The sequence below is a fragment of the Salmo salar genome, chromosome ssa07 (genome assembly GCF_905237065.1).
Source record: "Salmo salar chromosome ssa07, Ssal_v3.1, whole genome shotgun sequence".
NCBI lineage: Eukaryota > Metazoa > Chordata > Actinopteri > Salmoniformes > Salmonidae > Salmo > Salmo salar.
Genome location: NC_059448.1, coordinates 29,970,287 through 29,989,480, shown reverse-complemented (window position 1 = coordinate 29,989,480; position 19,194 = coordinate 29,970,287). Strand labels below are relative to the sequence as shown.

The 19,194-nt window shown below is 41.1% G+C and overlaps 1 protein-coding gene across 16 annotated transcripts in view; it reads right to left on the bottom strand.

Moving 5' to 3' along the window:
- si:ch211-200p22.4 (phosphatidylinositol-binding clathrin assembly protein) overlaps nucleotides 1–19,194 on the bottom strand; it is a 70,245-nt gene that overhangs the window by 40,093 nt on the left and 10,958 nt on the right. For all 16 annotated transcript variants that reach the window (XM_014207405.2, XM_014207414.2, XM_045721864.1 and 13 more), the window contains exon 2: nucleotides 26–168. In XM_014207405.2, the coding sequence (XP_014062880.1) occupies nucleotides 26–168 (143 nt within the window). The remainder of the gene's footprint in view (nucleotides 1–25; nucleotides 169–19,194) is intronic.

Below are 19,194 nucleotides of genomic sequence, written 5' to 3'. Positions count from 1 at the left end.
GTGTGTGTGTGTGCGCTCCACTCACCTCATTGCCATACATCATGAGGTGGTGTGTAGTGATGAGGGCTTTGAAAACCACCACCCAGCTACTATTGGCTGTTCTCTCAAACAGTGTGTCTGCCAGCTGGGGGACAGAGACGTTCATCTCATTGGTGCAGTGGATCAGGTCTGAAACACACACACACACACACACACACACACACACACACACACACACAAGAGAGAGAGGCGGTTAGACACAGTATAGGGACACAGACAGACACACGTCCTTTTCATCTCAGATCTGGAGGGAGAAAGAGAGAGTTAGACACAGACAGAAAGGCACACAAACAGTATAAGATACTGTACAGACAGACAGAGCTGGTGAGATCAGGGACAGTATGCAGATTAGAAATCAAGGACAAACACACTCTCACGCACAGTGGCGTGACCGTGAAACTGTATGAAAGGTAAAGGAGGTAATAGGGGATTTCAGGACAAGGAACAAACACAAGCGTGTTGTCAGACACACGCCCACACAGCACAGTCCAGAGACATCAAACACATAGCCGATACTAGAAGAAATAGGACTGTGTAAATAGACAACATACAGTACAGTGGACAGTGGCTAAATATAAGCCTATGAGAAAATGTTTGATGTAGAGGTAGCCTGATCAATGAAACATCACTCTACATAAACAATATTAGAATATCAATGGAACGAAACCTTACAAAATGAGAACGAGTGGAATTCATAGAATGACACATTACAATTCTAAAAGCAGGGCCCTACAGTGCATCCATTTTAGTCACATATGGGAAAAAATATTTTGCTGTTTGACATATTTTTCTTTATTTAGGAACACCAGTGCGCATAGCAAAATTATGGAGTCTAGCTTTATTACCTCGTAGTTTTTGTGCTCCCAAATTTCCTTGTGCGCGCCTAGATTTTCAACAACTTTTACTGCCACCAACTCATTCTGTGCATGTCATTAATGTGGATTTTATAATAAGCCTACATCCATTCTATTTCCTCCCTTCGCTCTCCACCTATCCCTTTCCACTGTTTTGTTCCACACTGTGGGACATTATGGGGTACACACAACTCACACACCTGGTTACTATTACTACGGATACGCCTTGTTAAATTATAGTAAGTCTGCCCCATTGGGTCTTGGACACAATCTTCATAATGTAGATCTGAGGTTTGTATTTAAGATGGTCGTCTATTACTAAACAGGATTAATCTTTAGGTAAAGTACTCACTAACCAGGTTTCAAATCGAACCATTTCCTGTGGCTGAATTACCTGCCGCATGGAAACCGGATATGGCGGTACAATTATATTAATGCCGACAGACAATTTGTTTGTCCGACATGGTGGGATCCTTGTGTTGGTAAAATTAACTATGCGAGAAATGGCGATGGTAGACCCCTTCCATTTTCTTACGTTGCAGCCTTATTCTAAATATTTTTTTCTTCTGAATCAATTTTAATCTACACACAGTTCCCCATGACAGAGCAAAAACAGGTTAGAATTTTTTGCTAAATAGTTACATAAATATTCAGACCCTTCACTCAGTACTTTGCTGAAACACCTTTGGCAGAATTACAGCCTTGAGTATGACGCTACAATCTTGGCACACCTGTATTTGGGGAGTTTCTCCCATTCTTCTCTACAGATCCTCTCAAGCTCTGTCAGGTTGGATGGGGAGTGTTGCTGCACAGCAGGTCTCTCCAGAGATGTTCGATCTGGTTCAAGTCCGGGCTCTGGCTGGGCAACTCAAGGACATTCAGAGACTTGTCCCAAAGCCACTCCTGCGTCGTCTTGGCTGTGTGCTTAGGGTCTTTGTCCTGTTTGAAGGTGAACATGGTGAACCTTAGGACCTCAGAACTTTGCCAGAACCAGTCCCAGTCGCTAAAAACATCCCCACAGCATGATGCTACCACTACCATGCTTCACTGTAGGGATGGTTCCAGGTTTCCTACAGACGTGCCTCTTGGCATTCAGGCCAAAGAGTTCAAACTTGGTTTCATCAGACCAGAGAATCTTGTTTCTCATGGTCTGAGTGTCTTTAGGTGCCTTTTGGCAAACTCCAAGCATGCTGTCATATTCCTTTAACTGAGGAGTGGCTTCCGTCTGGCCACTCTAAAATAAAGGCGTGATTGGTAGAGTGCTGCAGAGATGGTTGTCCTTCTGGAAGAATCTAACATCTCCACAGAGGAGCTCGGTCAGACTGAACATCGAGTTTCTTGGTCACCTCCCTGACCAACGCCCTTCTCCCCCGATTGCTCAGTTTGGCCGGGCAGCCAGCTCTAGGAAGAGTCTTGGTGGTTCCAAATTTCTTCCATTTAAGAATGATGGAGGCCACTGTGTTCTTGGGGACCTTCAATGCTGCAGAAATGTTTAGGTACCCTTCTCCAGATCTGTGCCTTGACACAATCCTGTCTTGGAGCTCTACGGACACTTCCTTCAACCTCATGGCTTGGTTTTTGCTCTGACATGCACTGTGGGACCTTATATAGACAGGTGTGCGCGCGCCTTTCCAAATCATGTCCAATCAATTGAAATGTATCACAGGTGGACTCTTACATCATTCTGCCCCTGAGCAAGGCAATGGCCATCTCAGTCTCCAGACTTGAACCCCATTGAAAACCTGTGGTTTGAATCGAGGGCAGGTCATAAGTGGTGACGATGGATATCAAGGATCTGTATGGAGATCCCGCCCAATGTGCTCTCCAATCTCATAAAACATTTAAGAAAAAAGATCAATTTCATTATCTTTGCAAGGGGAGGGTGCTGGCGTATTGAAACCAGGGAATACAATAATGTTGACCCTCACCTTTTTATTACTTGTTAACCAAAATCTCTGAGTAATTGTATTAGTATAAAATTGAATTACATTTTTTGGAGCATACAACATAGCTCAATATTTGTTTTATTTTGCTCATCTTCATCACGGGATCCAATAATTCTGGACCACAACGTATGTGTAAACAGCATATTTCAAATGGAACCCTATTTGAGAGCGAGAGAGTGAGCGAGAGAAAGAGAATAGTGTGGCTGAAGTGTGAGAAGAGCGGGCCAGGCGGGCCAGTTTCCCCCCACTCTGCTCTCTCCTGCTCCCCCCAGTATTCAAGAGCTACTGTAAAAACCCACATGCCAGCTAGACTCAGTAGTGTTTGTGTGCGCATTCTGTGGGTCTCTACATATGGCAGCAATGTTTCTCACACACACACAGAATTACACACAGAATTACAGACATTCTAGAAGACCAAAGACATTCTAGAACAGAGGTTTCTAAACATTTCGGGTCTGGGGACCCCTTTTGTACCCTCTCAAAATCAGAACACAACTCAGACTTTAGAGTGCGATACAAATAGTATACAAGGAATTTTTCTATGGCTGCTGCAATGCATGGGCGGACTAACCAACTCTCGGGTCCGGTGAAAGAGCGTTTTAAAAAGGCCCCACTCTTCGCATCAGAGCGAAATTGTTGCAGCTTTAAGGCCAATTTCCTGCAACTACACCTTATCCCATTGGGCAGAGACAATTTTGCGGTTAAAGCTTAAATTACAGTGCAATTATGTTCAAAATAACATTTTTAGGGAATACAATAAGTATTGAGCTGAAAACTATCACTGGAGTACTGTGGATCCCTGTGAGCCTCCCAGGTGCTATTGTGTATCTAAGGGTATATTAGATTAATAATATTACATTGTATTAAATTGCACACATTAAACTTCTTTCACAGACCCCTTGGCCAAATTTGTTTAATCTGTTTCTGGCAATAAATAAACAAATATATAGAGCCAGTCAAAAGTTTGGACACACCTACTCATTCAAGGGATTTTCTTAATTGTTCTTTACTATTGTAGAATAGTGAAGACATCAAAACTATGAAATAACACATATGGAATCATATAGTAACCAAAACAGTGTTAAATATATTTTATATATTCGATTCTTCAAATAGACACCCTTTGAATTGATGACAGATTTGCACACTCTTGGCATTCTCTCAACCAGCTGCACCTGGAATGCTTTTCCAATAGTCTTGAACGAGTTCCCACATATGATGAGCACTTGTTGGCTGCTTTTCCTTCACTCTGCAGTGCAACGCAACCCAAACCATTGCAATTGGGTAAAGGTCAGGTGATTGTGGAGGCCAGGTCATCTGATGCAGCACTCCATCACTCTCCTCCTTGGTTAAATAGCCCTTACACAGCCTGGAGGTGTGTTGGGTCACTGTCCTGTTGAAAAACAAATGATAGTCCCACTAAGCGCAAACCAGATGGGATGGCGTATTGCTGCAGAATGCTGTGGTAGCCATGCTGGTTAAGTGCGCCTTGAATTCTAAATAAAATCATAGACAGTGTCACCAGCAAAGCACCCCACACCATAACATCTCCTCCTCCATGATTCAAGGTGGGAACCACACATGCGGAACCACACATTCACCCATACCGCGTCTCACAAAGACACAGCGGTTGGAACCAAAAATCTACAATTTGGACTCATCAGACCAAAAGGACAGATTTCCACAGGTCTAATGTCCATTGCTTGTGTTTCTTGGCCCAAGCAAGTCTTCTTCTTATTGGTGTCCTTTAGTGGTGGTTTCTTTGCAGCAATTCGACATGAAGACCTGATTCACACAGTCTCCTCTGAACAGTTGATGTTGAGATGTGTCTGTTACTTGAACTCTGTGAAGCATTTATTTGGGCTGCAGTTTGAGGTTGGTAACTCTAATGAACTTATCCTTTGTAGCAGAGGTAACTCCGGGTGTTCTTTTCCTGTGCCGGTCCTCATGAGAGCCAGTTTCATCATAGCGCTTGGTTTTTGCGACTGCACCTCAAGAAAATGTGTATCTTAAAATAATGGACTGTCATTTCTCTTTGCTTATTTGAACTGTTCTTGCCATAATATGGACATGGTCTTTTATCAAATAGGGCTATCTTCTGAATACCAAACCTAACTTGTCACAACAACTTATCGGCTCAAAGAAGGAAAGAAATTCCACAAATTCACTTTTAACAAGGCACACTTGTCTAGGCAAAGGGTGTCTACTTTGAAGAATCTCAAATAGAAAATATATTTTTGTTTAACACGTTTTTGGTTACTACATGATTCCATGTGTTATTTCATAGTTTTGATGACTTCCCCCATTATTCTACAATAAAGAAAATAGTGAAAATAAAGAAAACCCTGGAATGAGTAGGTGTCCAAACTTTTTACTGGTACTGTATATAAAAACAGATCTGGCAGCAGACCCCCCCCGCAGTACCCCCGCAGACCCCAGTTTGAGAACACTAGAGAGATTCCACAACAGGGGAAATGCGGAGCGATGAACAGTGAGAGACAAAGGGAGTGTGTGTGTGTGTGTGTGTGTGTGTGTGTGTGTGTGTGTGTGTGTGTCTATACACAGCTGTATTGTTCCTTCCAGTATGGTTCAACAGGGCACCACAGGGCTGGCATGACCTTTTCCCTCTGGATAGCAGTGGTCAGTACACGTAATGGGCAGCTCCTGGTACAGGCCTGAACTTCAGGCTCTTACCTCATCTCTCTCTCACACAGACACACACACACACACACAGAGTAAAGGACAATACGCTGGGAGAGGGAGAGGCAAAGGACTGTGGTGTGAGAGAGTGCAAACAACTAGAGAGGAAGGATAGCTAGGCCAATCAATGGACATGAAGTCAGTCAAGTCAAGTGAATCTCTTTCAAAGGAAACATTTCAAGTCTCCTTAAAGCCTCTACCTAACACTGTACATAATTTTTGTTTTTGCTCAAATCAACAATGAAGAACAGTCAGGGGACGAGGACAGGAAGCTGTTGAAGACTATTCAGATGCAGCCCTAGTGTGAGAGTTGAGTAGATGAAGATGTAAAGTAAATTGTAGCCCACGGTAGCTTGCAGTGCCTAAAACTAACATTTTTGTATACCAAACACTGTCAAGTAGATAAAAAAAAAAATTTAAGTCCAAATGTATTTTTTTCCTATCATATAAACACAATTTAAATAACTGATGAGCATCATTAAAATGTTTCTAAAACAAGAAATGTATTACTAAGAAATGTGGTATAATGCTCAATTTAATGACTCCAGGAATCACCTGTGCCTGTGAGAATCTCACTAGTAGAGGCCGGCTGTATTTTTGCTAGCAGTGGAAGCAAACTCAAACATTGAAATGCAACCTAGCTTGTGAAAACAATGTAAATAGCCCCCAAAAAAGGAATAAGTCTCACTTTAGTAGACTTAAGTAAATTAGACTTATGCCTGTGCGCATTGCTTCTAAAAAAATGTAACGTTTAGCACTTCACTCACAATGCTCAAAGCCCCCAAGACAGGGAGTGTTGCTGCGCAAGGTGGGATAGCTATAACGTAACGATTCAGATTTTTGTGCAATACCAAATATGAAACAAAATGTCAGAAATACTTTTTAAACAGCTACTGCGGCATTTATTTGGCTATAAATCACAACTTGCACTTGTGCCCATACTTGACTATTTTTATGAAATGCTCGCACTGTAGAGCCCAGAGTGTGACCACCCGCCAATGTGGCTGGTGAATTAGACATTCCTACCTGCCAAAGCCAAAATCTACCTGCATTTGGCAGGTAGCGGGTGTTCATTTTAGGACCTGGTGGCTAGCCTGACCTGTGGTCAGACCACTGTTTCCGCTGCAGTCATTTTGCTGTGGCACTGCGCTAATTCAAAATCATTGCCACCACGCCAAAAAAAGAAGGACCATGAAAACATGGCGCACTTTGAAGATGCTAGAACAGTCCATATTTACTTTAGCTCTGCAAAGAAAACATTCCTAATTTATTTATTTCTCAACTCCTAAATATGCATGAACTGCACCACTTTAAACCCAGTTTTTAGCAGTGGCATGGTTAAGCAGGTTACTGCTCTGCAATTCACCATGAGCGCATAGGGAAGAGTAGGGCTAAATGTAACACGGGTCAATTGTAGGGTAAATGCCACCCTACCTCAAAATAATTAGTGATGAGACACATTACATTTTTAATTGCGCAAGAGTAGTGGCAACCAGGGAAAGTGTTGAGGGGGACAAAGTGGTTTCTGTGAGAAGTACAGGCAGGAGGCGTGTTCCCCAGGGTGGTGGGTTACCCCAAAGTCACCCTAACAGGTAGGCCTACATTATTTTCACTGATTATGCAAGTTTTTTGGGACATAAAAGTCATCAATCTGTCCCTAACTACTTAAAAGATCACATTTGAGATCTGGCTAATGATTAGCCCAATAGGGTAAAAACATACAGACAACCCCATGCTTAAGCCTATTTATTTAGAGCCACTATGCTGCTGCATCAGTTGGGCTACAGGTGATAATGCTTATTGCTAATAGGATACAATAGCATTCCACCTGGTACCCTCCTTTCTCTCCCCCACCCTCCACTGCTAAACATTTCTCCAGAGGGTACACTGGGTCAGATGACTGAGGGAGTAAAGACAGACAGCGGGGCAGGTGGGAGAAAGGAGGGTACCAGGTGGAAGGCAGACTACATCTGGTCATCTAAGCCATCTAGTGGGAAGATCATAAAAAAAAATTTAAAAAAAATAAAAGAGGAGCACCTTGCATATCTTAATCTCCTGCTGCCTCTGCCTCAAACACACAGCGAAAAGAGGACTCCCCTGCAAGAATACACAAATCCCTCTACGAGAGAGATGGAGGGAAAGACAGATGGTTTAGAAATAGCTTGAGTCTTTAAAGATAATCCTCTCCCTTTTTATCTGCTTTTGTGTCTCCTCTGACTCTGTCTTTCCCTGTTTTAGATTACCCAGCGTTTCCGTTCTCATGACGACCCAGGCATGATCGAGTTAAAAACCACATCTGCGTGGAAGAGATTCTAGATTCCTCCACAACAATGGAATTTCTGTCTGTGTAGAAGGATGAAACATGGAAGAACATTGCATAATACCAAAACAATAATTTTGCTACCACAGGCGCTGGTGAAATGATCAATTGCTCATTGAAGCGAATCTATTTTCAGTTCTGATACATCAAGGGAGGGGAGGGTTGTGTGTGTGTGTGTGTGTGTGTGTGTGTGTGTGTGTGTGTGTGTGTGTGTGTGTGTGTGTGTGTGTGAGCGAGCGAAAAGGAAACCAGAGCATGGAGCTGCTGAGAAAGAAGCCAAATCCATTCTGAACTGGAGCCACTACTGTTCTGTATGCCTTCCTAACAATCCAACTGAATCATGTATTCAAATCAAATTACGCCTATGCTGTGAATAAAGCTACATTTCTCCTATTGAATCGCTGCAGCAGGTTACAATTGCTGAAGACTTTAGGCCAAACCAAGAGATACCACTTCAGTCCAGGGGAGTAGGAGTATTCCCTATTGTCCTACCGTGGTTCTTCCTTTAAAAGTTGCGTTGTACTGCAGCACAGCTTGCGGGCTGCCTCAAAATTCTATGGCATGTTATTTAAGTGTCAGCCATTGTTGCCATTAGTGGTAGTTAGTGCTAGCTTGCCCACCAAAGGGCATCTTTGAGAAGCTAAGTTAAGCCTACAGTGCCATGTCATTTCTAAGAGTCAAAGGGAGCCTGGAATAGAACAGACTATCTGGGATTTGATGAATATTATGGTTTTTCTATTCCAAGAAAAACAAAAATGCATTTCTTACTGTAGCCGATGTACTTCAGGCCTAAGGGTTTCCATTCAGAAAATATGGCACTGGACAATGTGTTTCTATTCCAAGAAAAGGAAAATGCATTTGTTACTGTAGCGGTTTCAACGCTAATTATTTATTGGCATTAAGGCCTACTTAAATATTCAGTACATGAATCAATCACTCATTAATTTGTGCATGTCATCACAAGTCATCCATGTCTTTAAATAAAGTCAAGCATTGTAGTTCTATAACTAAATAACAAAAAGAAGCCTTGATTAATTTTACAATCACGTCTAAAGTGATTAAATTAAGGGTTTCAGTTAGGAAAATATGGTGCTGTACAACGTGACCGGTCGGGAGTAGGCCTAGGCTACTAAGTGAAGAGCAAAATAATCCTTACATTTCCACATAAAAATCTGATTGATTTATAAAGATGAGTCCCCATGCTCTGTCATTCAGTGATATATATACCCATAGTAATTCATTATGGATCCATCCAGATGTGGTTAGAAAAAAGCGCATTTGGTGGGCTATGCAAAAGTTATGGGAGAAGTGACATGCCTCACAAATATTGATTAATAGTGTACATTTAAAGTCCCTAAACTCGGCAAGAGTCTATTGTCCTGCTGATAGCCCAGCAAAGGTGGATGGCTTCTTGCCCATCAAGGACACATTGTTTGCAGAGTCCACAAACAGGAGGAGGTGGAGTTTCAGAGCTCACATGTATGCTTGGCATGGATTGTGACTCCATCTCGTTCCTCGCCCTCTTCAAAGCGTCAAACTCCGCCTGACTCTCAGCCAATACCACCTGGCTCTGGACCAATGCATCATCTGATTAATTTTACAAATCAGGGCTAAAGCGATTTAATTAAGGGTTTCAGAAAGGAAAATCTGGCGCTGTACAAGGGACTGGTCGAGAGTACTGTATGCTTAAGCTACTAAGTGACTGCAAGTGAAGAGTAAAATAATCCTAACATTTCCAAATAAAATTCGGATTGCTTTATCAAGACCAGTGCCCATGCGCTGTCATTCAGTGTTATTTATTCCCTATTGTCCTGCTGATTGTTGAAATAAACGTCGCCATTTTGAAAGAGTATTTTTATCATTATTTTATTAATGCAGGGTCGACAGACAAGTTCCTTACTTTTTCACCCTTCCACTTGATAAAGGTTCCAATTTAAGTTATTTTTAATCAATTAGTATATTTGAGCTTAACCACAATATGTTGTATTATTTGTTCTGTCTTTTATGGTGGATTAAACTGAAATTGCAACCCACTTTCTATGGCTTGTTTTAAAAAATATATATTTTAGAGATGATTTTGTTTTCAGATAACTGAAAGTGAGCGGTTGTAATCTGAATTAAGGGGAAAAGGACATTCTTGAACATGCGGTGAGACATTATTACTAATTTGTAAATAAAGCCAGTTTGTTATTTAGAATTATTTACTTTGATTTTAGAGGGAGAGAAACCAAAAGCCCACTGTGCCTATTTTTCAAAAATCGTCAGTCCACATGTCAAGTGTAATTTCCCCATTGTATTTAACAAAGTTCTCTCTTAACTCCAGGACCACCGGCAATTTTTTGTTATTGCCTGATGCAAGACTCTAGTGCAAGAGGAGAGAGACTGACTGAAAACGTCTCCATTAATTTAACGAAAATGTAGTCAATTTGTGCCACAGTTTAGACTACCGATAGATCAGCGTTCTAACGTTGTGATAGTGTGGTGCAATCACAGAATGTCAACATATACCACTAACGGTAGTGGCATAAGCTTGTAACCTTTAAAGGAAGAACCACTGTAAGATCAGTTTTCCCTTGTAGATTAATAAGGTTATATTGACAAGGGGGGACCTGATCCTAGAACAGGACTCATACTCAGACGCTTTATGAATACTGACTTCCTTACTGTAGAAGTCAGGTAAGGAGTCCCTAGAAGATACTGATCTAAGGTCAGTTTGGCCTCCCCTATCTCACCCTTTAGTCATTTGCTCTCAACCCCTCTCCCCTAAATAACCGCCACACTAGGGCTGGGCGATATGATTTTTATACCATCTTGATTTTTTTTTCAAACTTATGGGCAATTCACTATATATATATACATACACACACACACACATACATATATATTACATACACACCTCAATTGTGTTCTCTAAATAAGCATTGTTGTACAATTAAGGTCAAATAGTGCCTTTGTAAAGTATTTAGATCCCTTAAGTTTTTCCACATTTTGTTGGGTTACAGCCTTATTCTTAAATTGATTAAATAGTTGTTTTCCTCCTTCATCAATCTACACACAAACCCAATGACTAAGCAAACAGGTTAAGAAATGTTTTGTAATTTATATTAAAAAAAGGGGATAAAGATCACATTTACATAAGTATTCAGACCCTTTACTCAGTACATCGCTGAAGCACCTTTGGCAGCGATTACAACCTTGAGTCTTCTTAATTATGATGCTACAAGCTTGGCACACCTGTATTTGGGGAGTTTCTCCTATTCAGTTGTGTCCCGAAGCCACTCCTGCATTGTCTTGGCTGTGTGCTTATGATCGTTGTCCTGTTGGAAGGTGAAACTTTGACCCCAGTTGGAGGCCCTGAGTGCTCCGGAGCAGGTTTTCATCAAAGATCTCTGTACTTCCATCTTCACCTTGATCCTGACTAGTGTCCCAGTCCCTGCTGCTGATTAACATCCAACAGCATACTGCCACCACACTTTACCGTAGGGATGGTGCCAGGTTTCCTCCAGACGTGACGCTTGGCATTCAGTCCAAAGAGTTCAATCTTGGTTTCATCAGAACAGAGAATCTTGTTTCTCATGGTCTGAGAGTCTTTAGTTGCCCTTTGATAAACTCCAAGCGGGATGCAATTTGCCTTTTACTGAGGAGTGTCTTCCATCTGCCAACTCTACCATAAAAGGCCTGAATGGGGGAGTGCTGCAGAGATGGGAGAACCTTCCAGAAGGACAACCATCTCCACAGAGGAACTCCGGAGCCCTGTCAGGGTGACCATCGGATTCTTGGTCACCTCCCTGACCAAGGCCCTCCTCCCCAGATTGCGCACTTGGCCGGGTGGCCAGCTCTAGGAAGAGAGTCTTGGAGGTTCCAAACTTCTTCTATTTAAGAAGGATGGTGGCCACTTTGTTCTTGGGGGCTTTCAATGCTGCAGACATTTTTTGGTACCCTTCCACAGATCTGTGCCTCAACACAATTCTGTCCAATTTTTATTCCATTTTTCTCGTAAAAAAGCGATAATATTCCGACCGGGAATCTGTGTTTTAGTACAAAGAGAGAGAAAATAAAAACATGGGGTCACCTCGTGCACGCCTCAGTCTCATTGTCCTCTGATAGACCACTTACCAAAGGCGCTAATGTGTTTCAGCCAGGGGCTGCCTCGACATCATTCAGCTTTTTCCCGGGTTCTGAGAGCCTATGGGAGCTGTAGGAAGTGTCACGTTACAGCAAAGATCGTACATTTTCAATAAACAGAGCCAAGAAGCCCAAGGAATGGTCAGAGAGGGCACTTCCTGTACAGAATCTTCAGGTTTTTGCCTGCCATATGAGTTCTGTTATACTCACAGACACCATTCAAACAGTTTTAGAAACTTTAGGGTGTTTTCTATCCAAAGCCAATAATTATATGCATATTCTAGTTTCTGGGCAGTAGTAATAATCAGATTAAATCGGGTACGTTTTTTATCCGGCCGTGTAAATACTGCCCCCTAGCCCTTACAGGTTAACTAAATATGCAGGTTTAAAAATATATACTTGTGTATTGATTTTAAGACAGGCATTGATGTTTATGGTTGGAGCAACGTGTACCTAAGCGATTATAAGCAACGCAGGACAGGCTAGATGAACTAGTAATATCATCAACCATGTGTAGTTAACTAGTGATGATTGTTTTTTTAAGATAAGTTTAATGCTAACTAGCAACTTACCTTGGCTTCTCACTGCATTCGCGTAACCGGCAGGCTCCTCGTGGAGTGCAATGTAAAGCAGGTGGTTAGAGCGTTGGACTAGTTAACCGTAAGGTTGCAAGATTGAATCCCCAAGCTGACAAGGTAAAAATCTGTAATTCTGCCCCTGAACAAGGCAGTTAACCCACCGTTCCTAGGCCATCATTGAAAATAAGAATGTGTTCTTAACTGACTTGCCTAGTTAAATAAAATATGTAAAAGAAGAAAAAAATTAAGAGAAAAAAAATATATATATATTTAAATAAATATTTAAAAACGGCCACATCGGCATCCAAAAATACCGATCATTGAAAATAAGAATGTGTTCTTAACTGACTTGCCTAGTTAAATAAAATATGTAAAAGAAGAAAAAAAAAATTTTAAGAGAAAAAAATATATATATATATATTTAAATAAATATTTAAAAACGGCCACATCGGCATCCAAAAATACCGATTCCCGATTGTTATGAAAACTTGAAATCTAATTAAAATTAAAATCGGCCATTCCAATTAATCGGTCGACTTCTAGTTTCCATGGGCTTATTTTGGATCTAAGCTTGTCGCCTGCCTTTCCGCCTTTGGGTAAACGACTCCCATTGTTAGGGCGAAGACATAATACACAGATCTCTGGTGTAAATGGGAAGGTGCACACAGCACAGAGGAGCAAAAGAGACGAGACTAAAAATACAACATGAGAACAAGCGAACAAACGAAAAACGTTTTTTTTGTTGCAACATAGGCATTTAGAAAAACATTTAATTTGACAAATCTCCCAGCCCTACTCCTTCCACTCTCTACGACTGTAGAGGACAGTGAGAGAGAGACAGGGGAGGGGTAGGAATGTAGTCTAAAAAAGGTACACAACAAGCCGACAGAGACTCAGACACGGCCAAAGGACCCTGCGAGCCAGGCTAAAAATACCCTAACGTGAACACGTGTAGAGGACAGGAGCACTGAAATGTTCCACACAGCTCCTAGACAGTTAGCCAGGAGTCCACTACAAAGAAACCCACACACACACAGACTACTATAGAGCAGTATCCTTTTCCGACCTGTTTGAGAAAGTGTTTTTCCACTGTCTTCAGGGCCCAGCACTTGGCTGCTTGCTAAAACCTAGCTGGCTCCACAATGAACCTTGTTCTGGCTCACATACAGGTTAAAGTTAGGACAGTGATTCTGCAGACCGTTTTTTTTTTTATTTTTTTTTTGCAATGGGGACTCAATCACAATAGTTCACATATATCCATAAAACAAATGTAAAAAAAATAAATTCTCACACTGGATAGACGCAGTGAAATGCGTTTTAAAGCGTCAGCCACATGAACCAATGTTACACTTCTGTCCTTTAACAAAGTGTCGCAAATAGCAACACACACATTATCAATGGAAAAACCTTACTTCATTTCTGAAAAGGTGCTAAAGACACAAAAGACCTCATTGGAGAGAGACACACACTTCTACGCAGCCCATTTCCTTGGTCAATGAAAAGCTGCATTAGTAGTGGACTCGAGCTAGCCTGTAGCTGCATCCAAAATGGCCTCCTATTACCTTTAATAGTCCACTACTTTTGACCAGGGCCCATATAAGGAATAGGGTGTCATTTGTCTTGGTTGAGAAGGGCTATTCTGGCAGCATATCAAGTAGTCATAAGTCACATGCAATGAGACATAAAATTAGGCTATGCGAGGGCTTGCAAATTTGACTAATCACTGCACTATTTCCGCATAAAACAGTCAAATCATTACAATATTATTGCCACAGTACAAAAAGAGGGCTCGCAATTTCAACCAATCACCGCACAATATGGTTCAATCAAGCCACATGTCAACAAACTTCTCCCCTCGTCAGTGTATTTTCGCAATCAATTGGACAAAATCATTGCACACTGCCATACAAAATATCAGAATTGTAGCAACAAAATCAAGCATTTTGCCAACAAATATCGCGAAATCCTGAAGGCTCTTTTCACAACTAGGCCTCATGCAAGCCGGGCTGTTTATGCAGAGTGGCAGTAGCAGACACCGGTCTGAAAACAAACAGGTTGATATTGTCAAGGTATCTCGCTCCCTGACAACATACAAATAGAGGAATTCAACTCGAGAGGTATTTACCCTTCTTTTCAAAGGGAATGCACAGGTATCTGGTCATGTTTTGCTATAGGGCAGCCTATGACTAAGGCCTACACTTTCAGGCTCTTTTCACATTGACGAGATTCGAGAGTTAGATTCTCCAGAGACATTACTGTAATGTAAACTCGCTACCTCCAGAGGTCACGGGCAAGCCTTCCTCGAGTCACCCCCCTCCGAGCAGGGCAGTGTAAACAGAACTGTCTCATTGAGCCCAACACTCCTACAGTAAAACGAGCAGAGCAATCTTTTTGAAACAGCTGAAATGTAGACATTTTCCTTATATTGGAGACTTGCTTTAATGTTCACAGCCTATTACATTCTGAAACGGTCATTGAATCTTTATGAAAAAAAATAAGTCAGCTGTGCACTATGGCTGGCTGATGTCAACTCGCAGTGAATTACCCACGTTTTCAGTCGCAATTAGCTTTTACCACATGTAACGATTTGCATGATATTGATCAAAATGAAGCTTGGTTTGTTCCAATGTTGTGAGGTAGACCTACTGAACTTTAATATTCGTATGAGGGGTAGCTAAATAATTCATTTGATAGGCTAAGGTTAGCTAGCTAGTAGTAAATGGGCTTTAGTGTACGGAAGAGAAAAAGCACATGCTTGTGAATTGCTGCATTATTCAAGAGCGTAATGTTGCATCACTCAAGAATGTAATATAGTTAAAATGAAAGGTTGCTTGCATAGTTCAATAGGATTGTTGTACGCATGCTTAGCTACTGGCTAACGTTACTGGGTTATGTACGATACATTTTAAGCTGAAGTGCAAGAAACTCTGTTGCCAAGTACCCAAACTCTCAGCACATGAAAGTCCGTTGCTAATGTAAACTGAAAGGTTTATGTACATATATAAATTGGAAATCGCCCCACGGCGCCCGTTAAGACCCTCTTTAATCTGAATAAACCTACATAAATCTGTCATGAGACTAACAAATCATACCAGTTCAAGTTATAACCATGACAATAAACAATCTAGGCCTACAACACAGCATCCTCTCTTGGCAGGGCTATGACAGTCAAGGAATTTTGGATGACTTATTACCCCAGCCAAATGAGCACGGTCACCGTAATGACCATTCGATTAGCAAAAATTATTGCTTGACAAATTGCCCTTGGCTAAGAAGCGATTTGTTTACATTTGACCATTTTAATTGAAAACAAATGATAGTAAGGTATTTAGGGTGTGTTCGTCAATTCAATCTGGAGCGCTAGAGTGCCCTCAGAGTGCGCTCTGGGCCTTTGTAAATTCAGAGCGTTGTCAGATTGTCAGTTCGTAAATTCAAAGCGTTCCGCTCTCGGAGCGTTCAGAGCACACACTGGACGCTCCGCCAAGGAGTAGTGTTGATCGGATCATTCTGACCTCACAACGGCAGTCAAGCACCCAAGTTAACTGGCTAATGTTGGCTAGCTATTTCCAGACAAATGAGAGAACACCTCACTGACCCTTTTACACACCCTAGCAGACCTGGTTAGGCTGTTTTCATGTTATCTATGGTGACCAACTGTGCTGCTGGCAACACATTTTTTTTTTTTTGCCAACGTTTACTGAGCATTTGTAAATTCATCAGCTATTCTGTGCTCTGGCACACAGACTAGAGTGCCCTGAAATCGAAGTAGATGGCCATTGTTACCCGGATATTATTTGACATTGAGATAAAAACAGCTGCATTGGACCTTTAACATAACTTGAATGAACATTCAGTAGCTAAACATACATTACCATGGAAATTACTATATCACAACAGGCAGCCATTGAAATTGTACCCATAAGTTGACCAAACAAAATGCCAGGGTTAGAGATGCCAAGCACGTTCTATTCATTCTATTTCTAATGTGTGCTGCCGCTGCAGGGGGGGGGGGGGGGGGGTGTTGAATAGGCAACGGAAGACTCGTTCACCTTGCTTGTTTTACCAAGGAGCAAAAAAGTTGGTTGTTAAAGGAACGTTCCACATCTTGTATCCACGAGTCCACAGCAAGATGTTAGTGGCCCTACTTACCCACATTTTGACAAATTAGAGCAAATAAGCCTTTTATTGAACCAGGAACTAATTTGTTAACCTGTTAGGGCTAGGGGGCAGCATTTGCACGTCTGGATAAAAAAAAATGTACCCGATTTAATCTGGTTACTAATCCTACCCAGTAACTAGAATATGCATATACTTATTATATATGGATAGAAAACACCCTAAATTTTCTAAAACTGTTTGAATGGTGTCTGTGAGTATAACAGAACTCATTTGGCAGGCAAAACCCTGAGACATTTTCTGACAGGAAGTGGATACCTGATGTGTTGTATTACCTTTAAACCTATCCCATTGAAAAACACAGGGGCTGAGGAATATTTTGGCACTTCCTATTGCTTCCACTAGATGTCACCAGCCTTTACAAAGTGTTTTGAGTCTTCTGGAGGGAGATCTGACCGAACAAGAGCCATGGAACGATGATGTCCCATTAGACACCTGGCGCGCGAGTTCATGTTGGGTACCCTCGTTCCAATACGTTATAAAAGAGTATGCATTCGTCCACCTTGAATATTATTCATGTTCTGGTTAAAAAAGGCCCTAATGATTTATGCTATACAACGTTTGACATGTTTGAACGAACGTAAATATATTTTTTCCCCTCGTTCATGACGAGAAGTCCGGCTGGCTTAGATCATGTGCTAACAAGACGGAGATTTTTGGACATAAATGATGAGCTTTTTTGAACAAAACTACATTCGTTATGGACCTGTGATACCTGGAAGTGACATCTGATGAAGAGAATCAAAGGTAATGGATTATTTACATAGTATTTTTCTGGGCGCAGTGCTCAGATTATTGCAAAGTGTGATTTCCCAGTAAGGTTATTTTTAAATCTGGCAAGTTGATTGCGTTCAAGAGGTGTAAATCTATAATTCTTTAAATGACAATATAATATTTTACCAATGTTTTCTAATTTTAATTATTTAATTTGTGACGCTGACTTGACTGCCGGTTATTGGAGGGAAACGATTTCCTCAACATCAATGCCATAGTAAAACGCTGTTTTTGGATATAAATATGAACTTGATAGAACTAAAAATGCATGCATTGTCTAACATAATGTCCTAGGAGTGTCATCTGATGGAGATTGTAAAAGGTTAGTGCATCATTTTAGCTGGTTTTATGGTTTTGGTGACCCTGTCTTTGACTTGACAAAACATTACACACAACTCTTGTAAATGTACTGTCCTAACATACTCTAAATTTATGCTTTCGCCGTAAAACCTTTTTGAAATCGTAAAACGTGGTTAGATTAAGGAGATGTTTATCTTTCAAAGGGTGTAAAATAGTTGTATGTTTGAAAAATTTGAATTTTGACATTTATTTGGATTCAAATTTGCCGCTCTTGAAATGCACCTGCTGTTGATGGAGTGCACCACGGGTGGCACGCTAGCGTCCCACCTAGCCCATAGAGGTTAAAACGAGATTACTACAGCTTCCATGGTGCTTTTGCGTCTGGAAGCCAGATACTGGGGAGGCGAGTCTAAGCTAGATGGGTGTGGCATCTCTGGTACGTGTCATGTCATCCAAGTCTACCTACATGAATGGCTCGCTGATGTGCAAATCAAAAATATATGGCGCTAGCTGTACCAGACACCACGTCCAACATATTTTACATTACAATCTTATGCAATAACCAAATACATGTTTTCAGCCAAAGATTGCTATGACAGTGCTGTTTCTTGCAAATAATTTATTTGTAAAAATAAATTCTTGTTCATATCAACAGGTTTCACATACTGTTACTTCGGGGGAAACAACCTCTACATGAGAACTGAGAGCACACATTGCGTCAACCTCTTCAGTCTCAGATGAATGTATGTAAGTGTCTTTCCACATAGAATTTCAGAAAATCATAAATTCTGCTACAGCTATATCCCCTACACTTTCCTTAGGACTTAGGCCTATTTTGTCATAATGTGTAACTCATTTATTTTGTAACCTGTTAGGTTATAGCTGATCATGAAGTTAAATAGCCTGGGATAATTGCTATCCATGACTCAATCAAGTAAGTCAAAAAGAGTAATCGTAATGGATAAAATGTGGACGATAAGATGTGGAAACCTTTTAAGTATTTTAGTGACATTTTTTTATTTATAACAGTGCTCTATGCAATCCTCTTCAACCCAAGGAATGATTAGGCTACCAACACACCATAAAAAAAAGTCAGCTACTTGTGAGTAACTTGAACAAAACACCTAACTCAAAACACAAGTACACTCACATTCATTGCACTACCTAAAATCACATCTGGGTAAATCAATTTCAATTCAATCCATTTTTGACAGCACCCCTTTTGATTTCAACGAAACCTTCTATACATACACATGCTGTTGTCTGCTGTTTCCTGAAGTCCACGATCAGCTCCTTTTTTTGTTGACGTTGAATGAGATTATTTTCCTGGCACCACACTGCAGGGCCCTCACCACCTCCCTGTAGGCTGTCTCATCATTGTT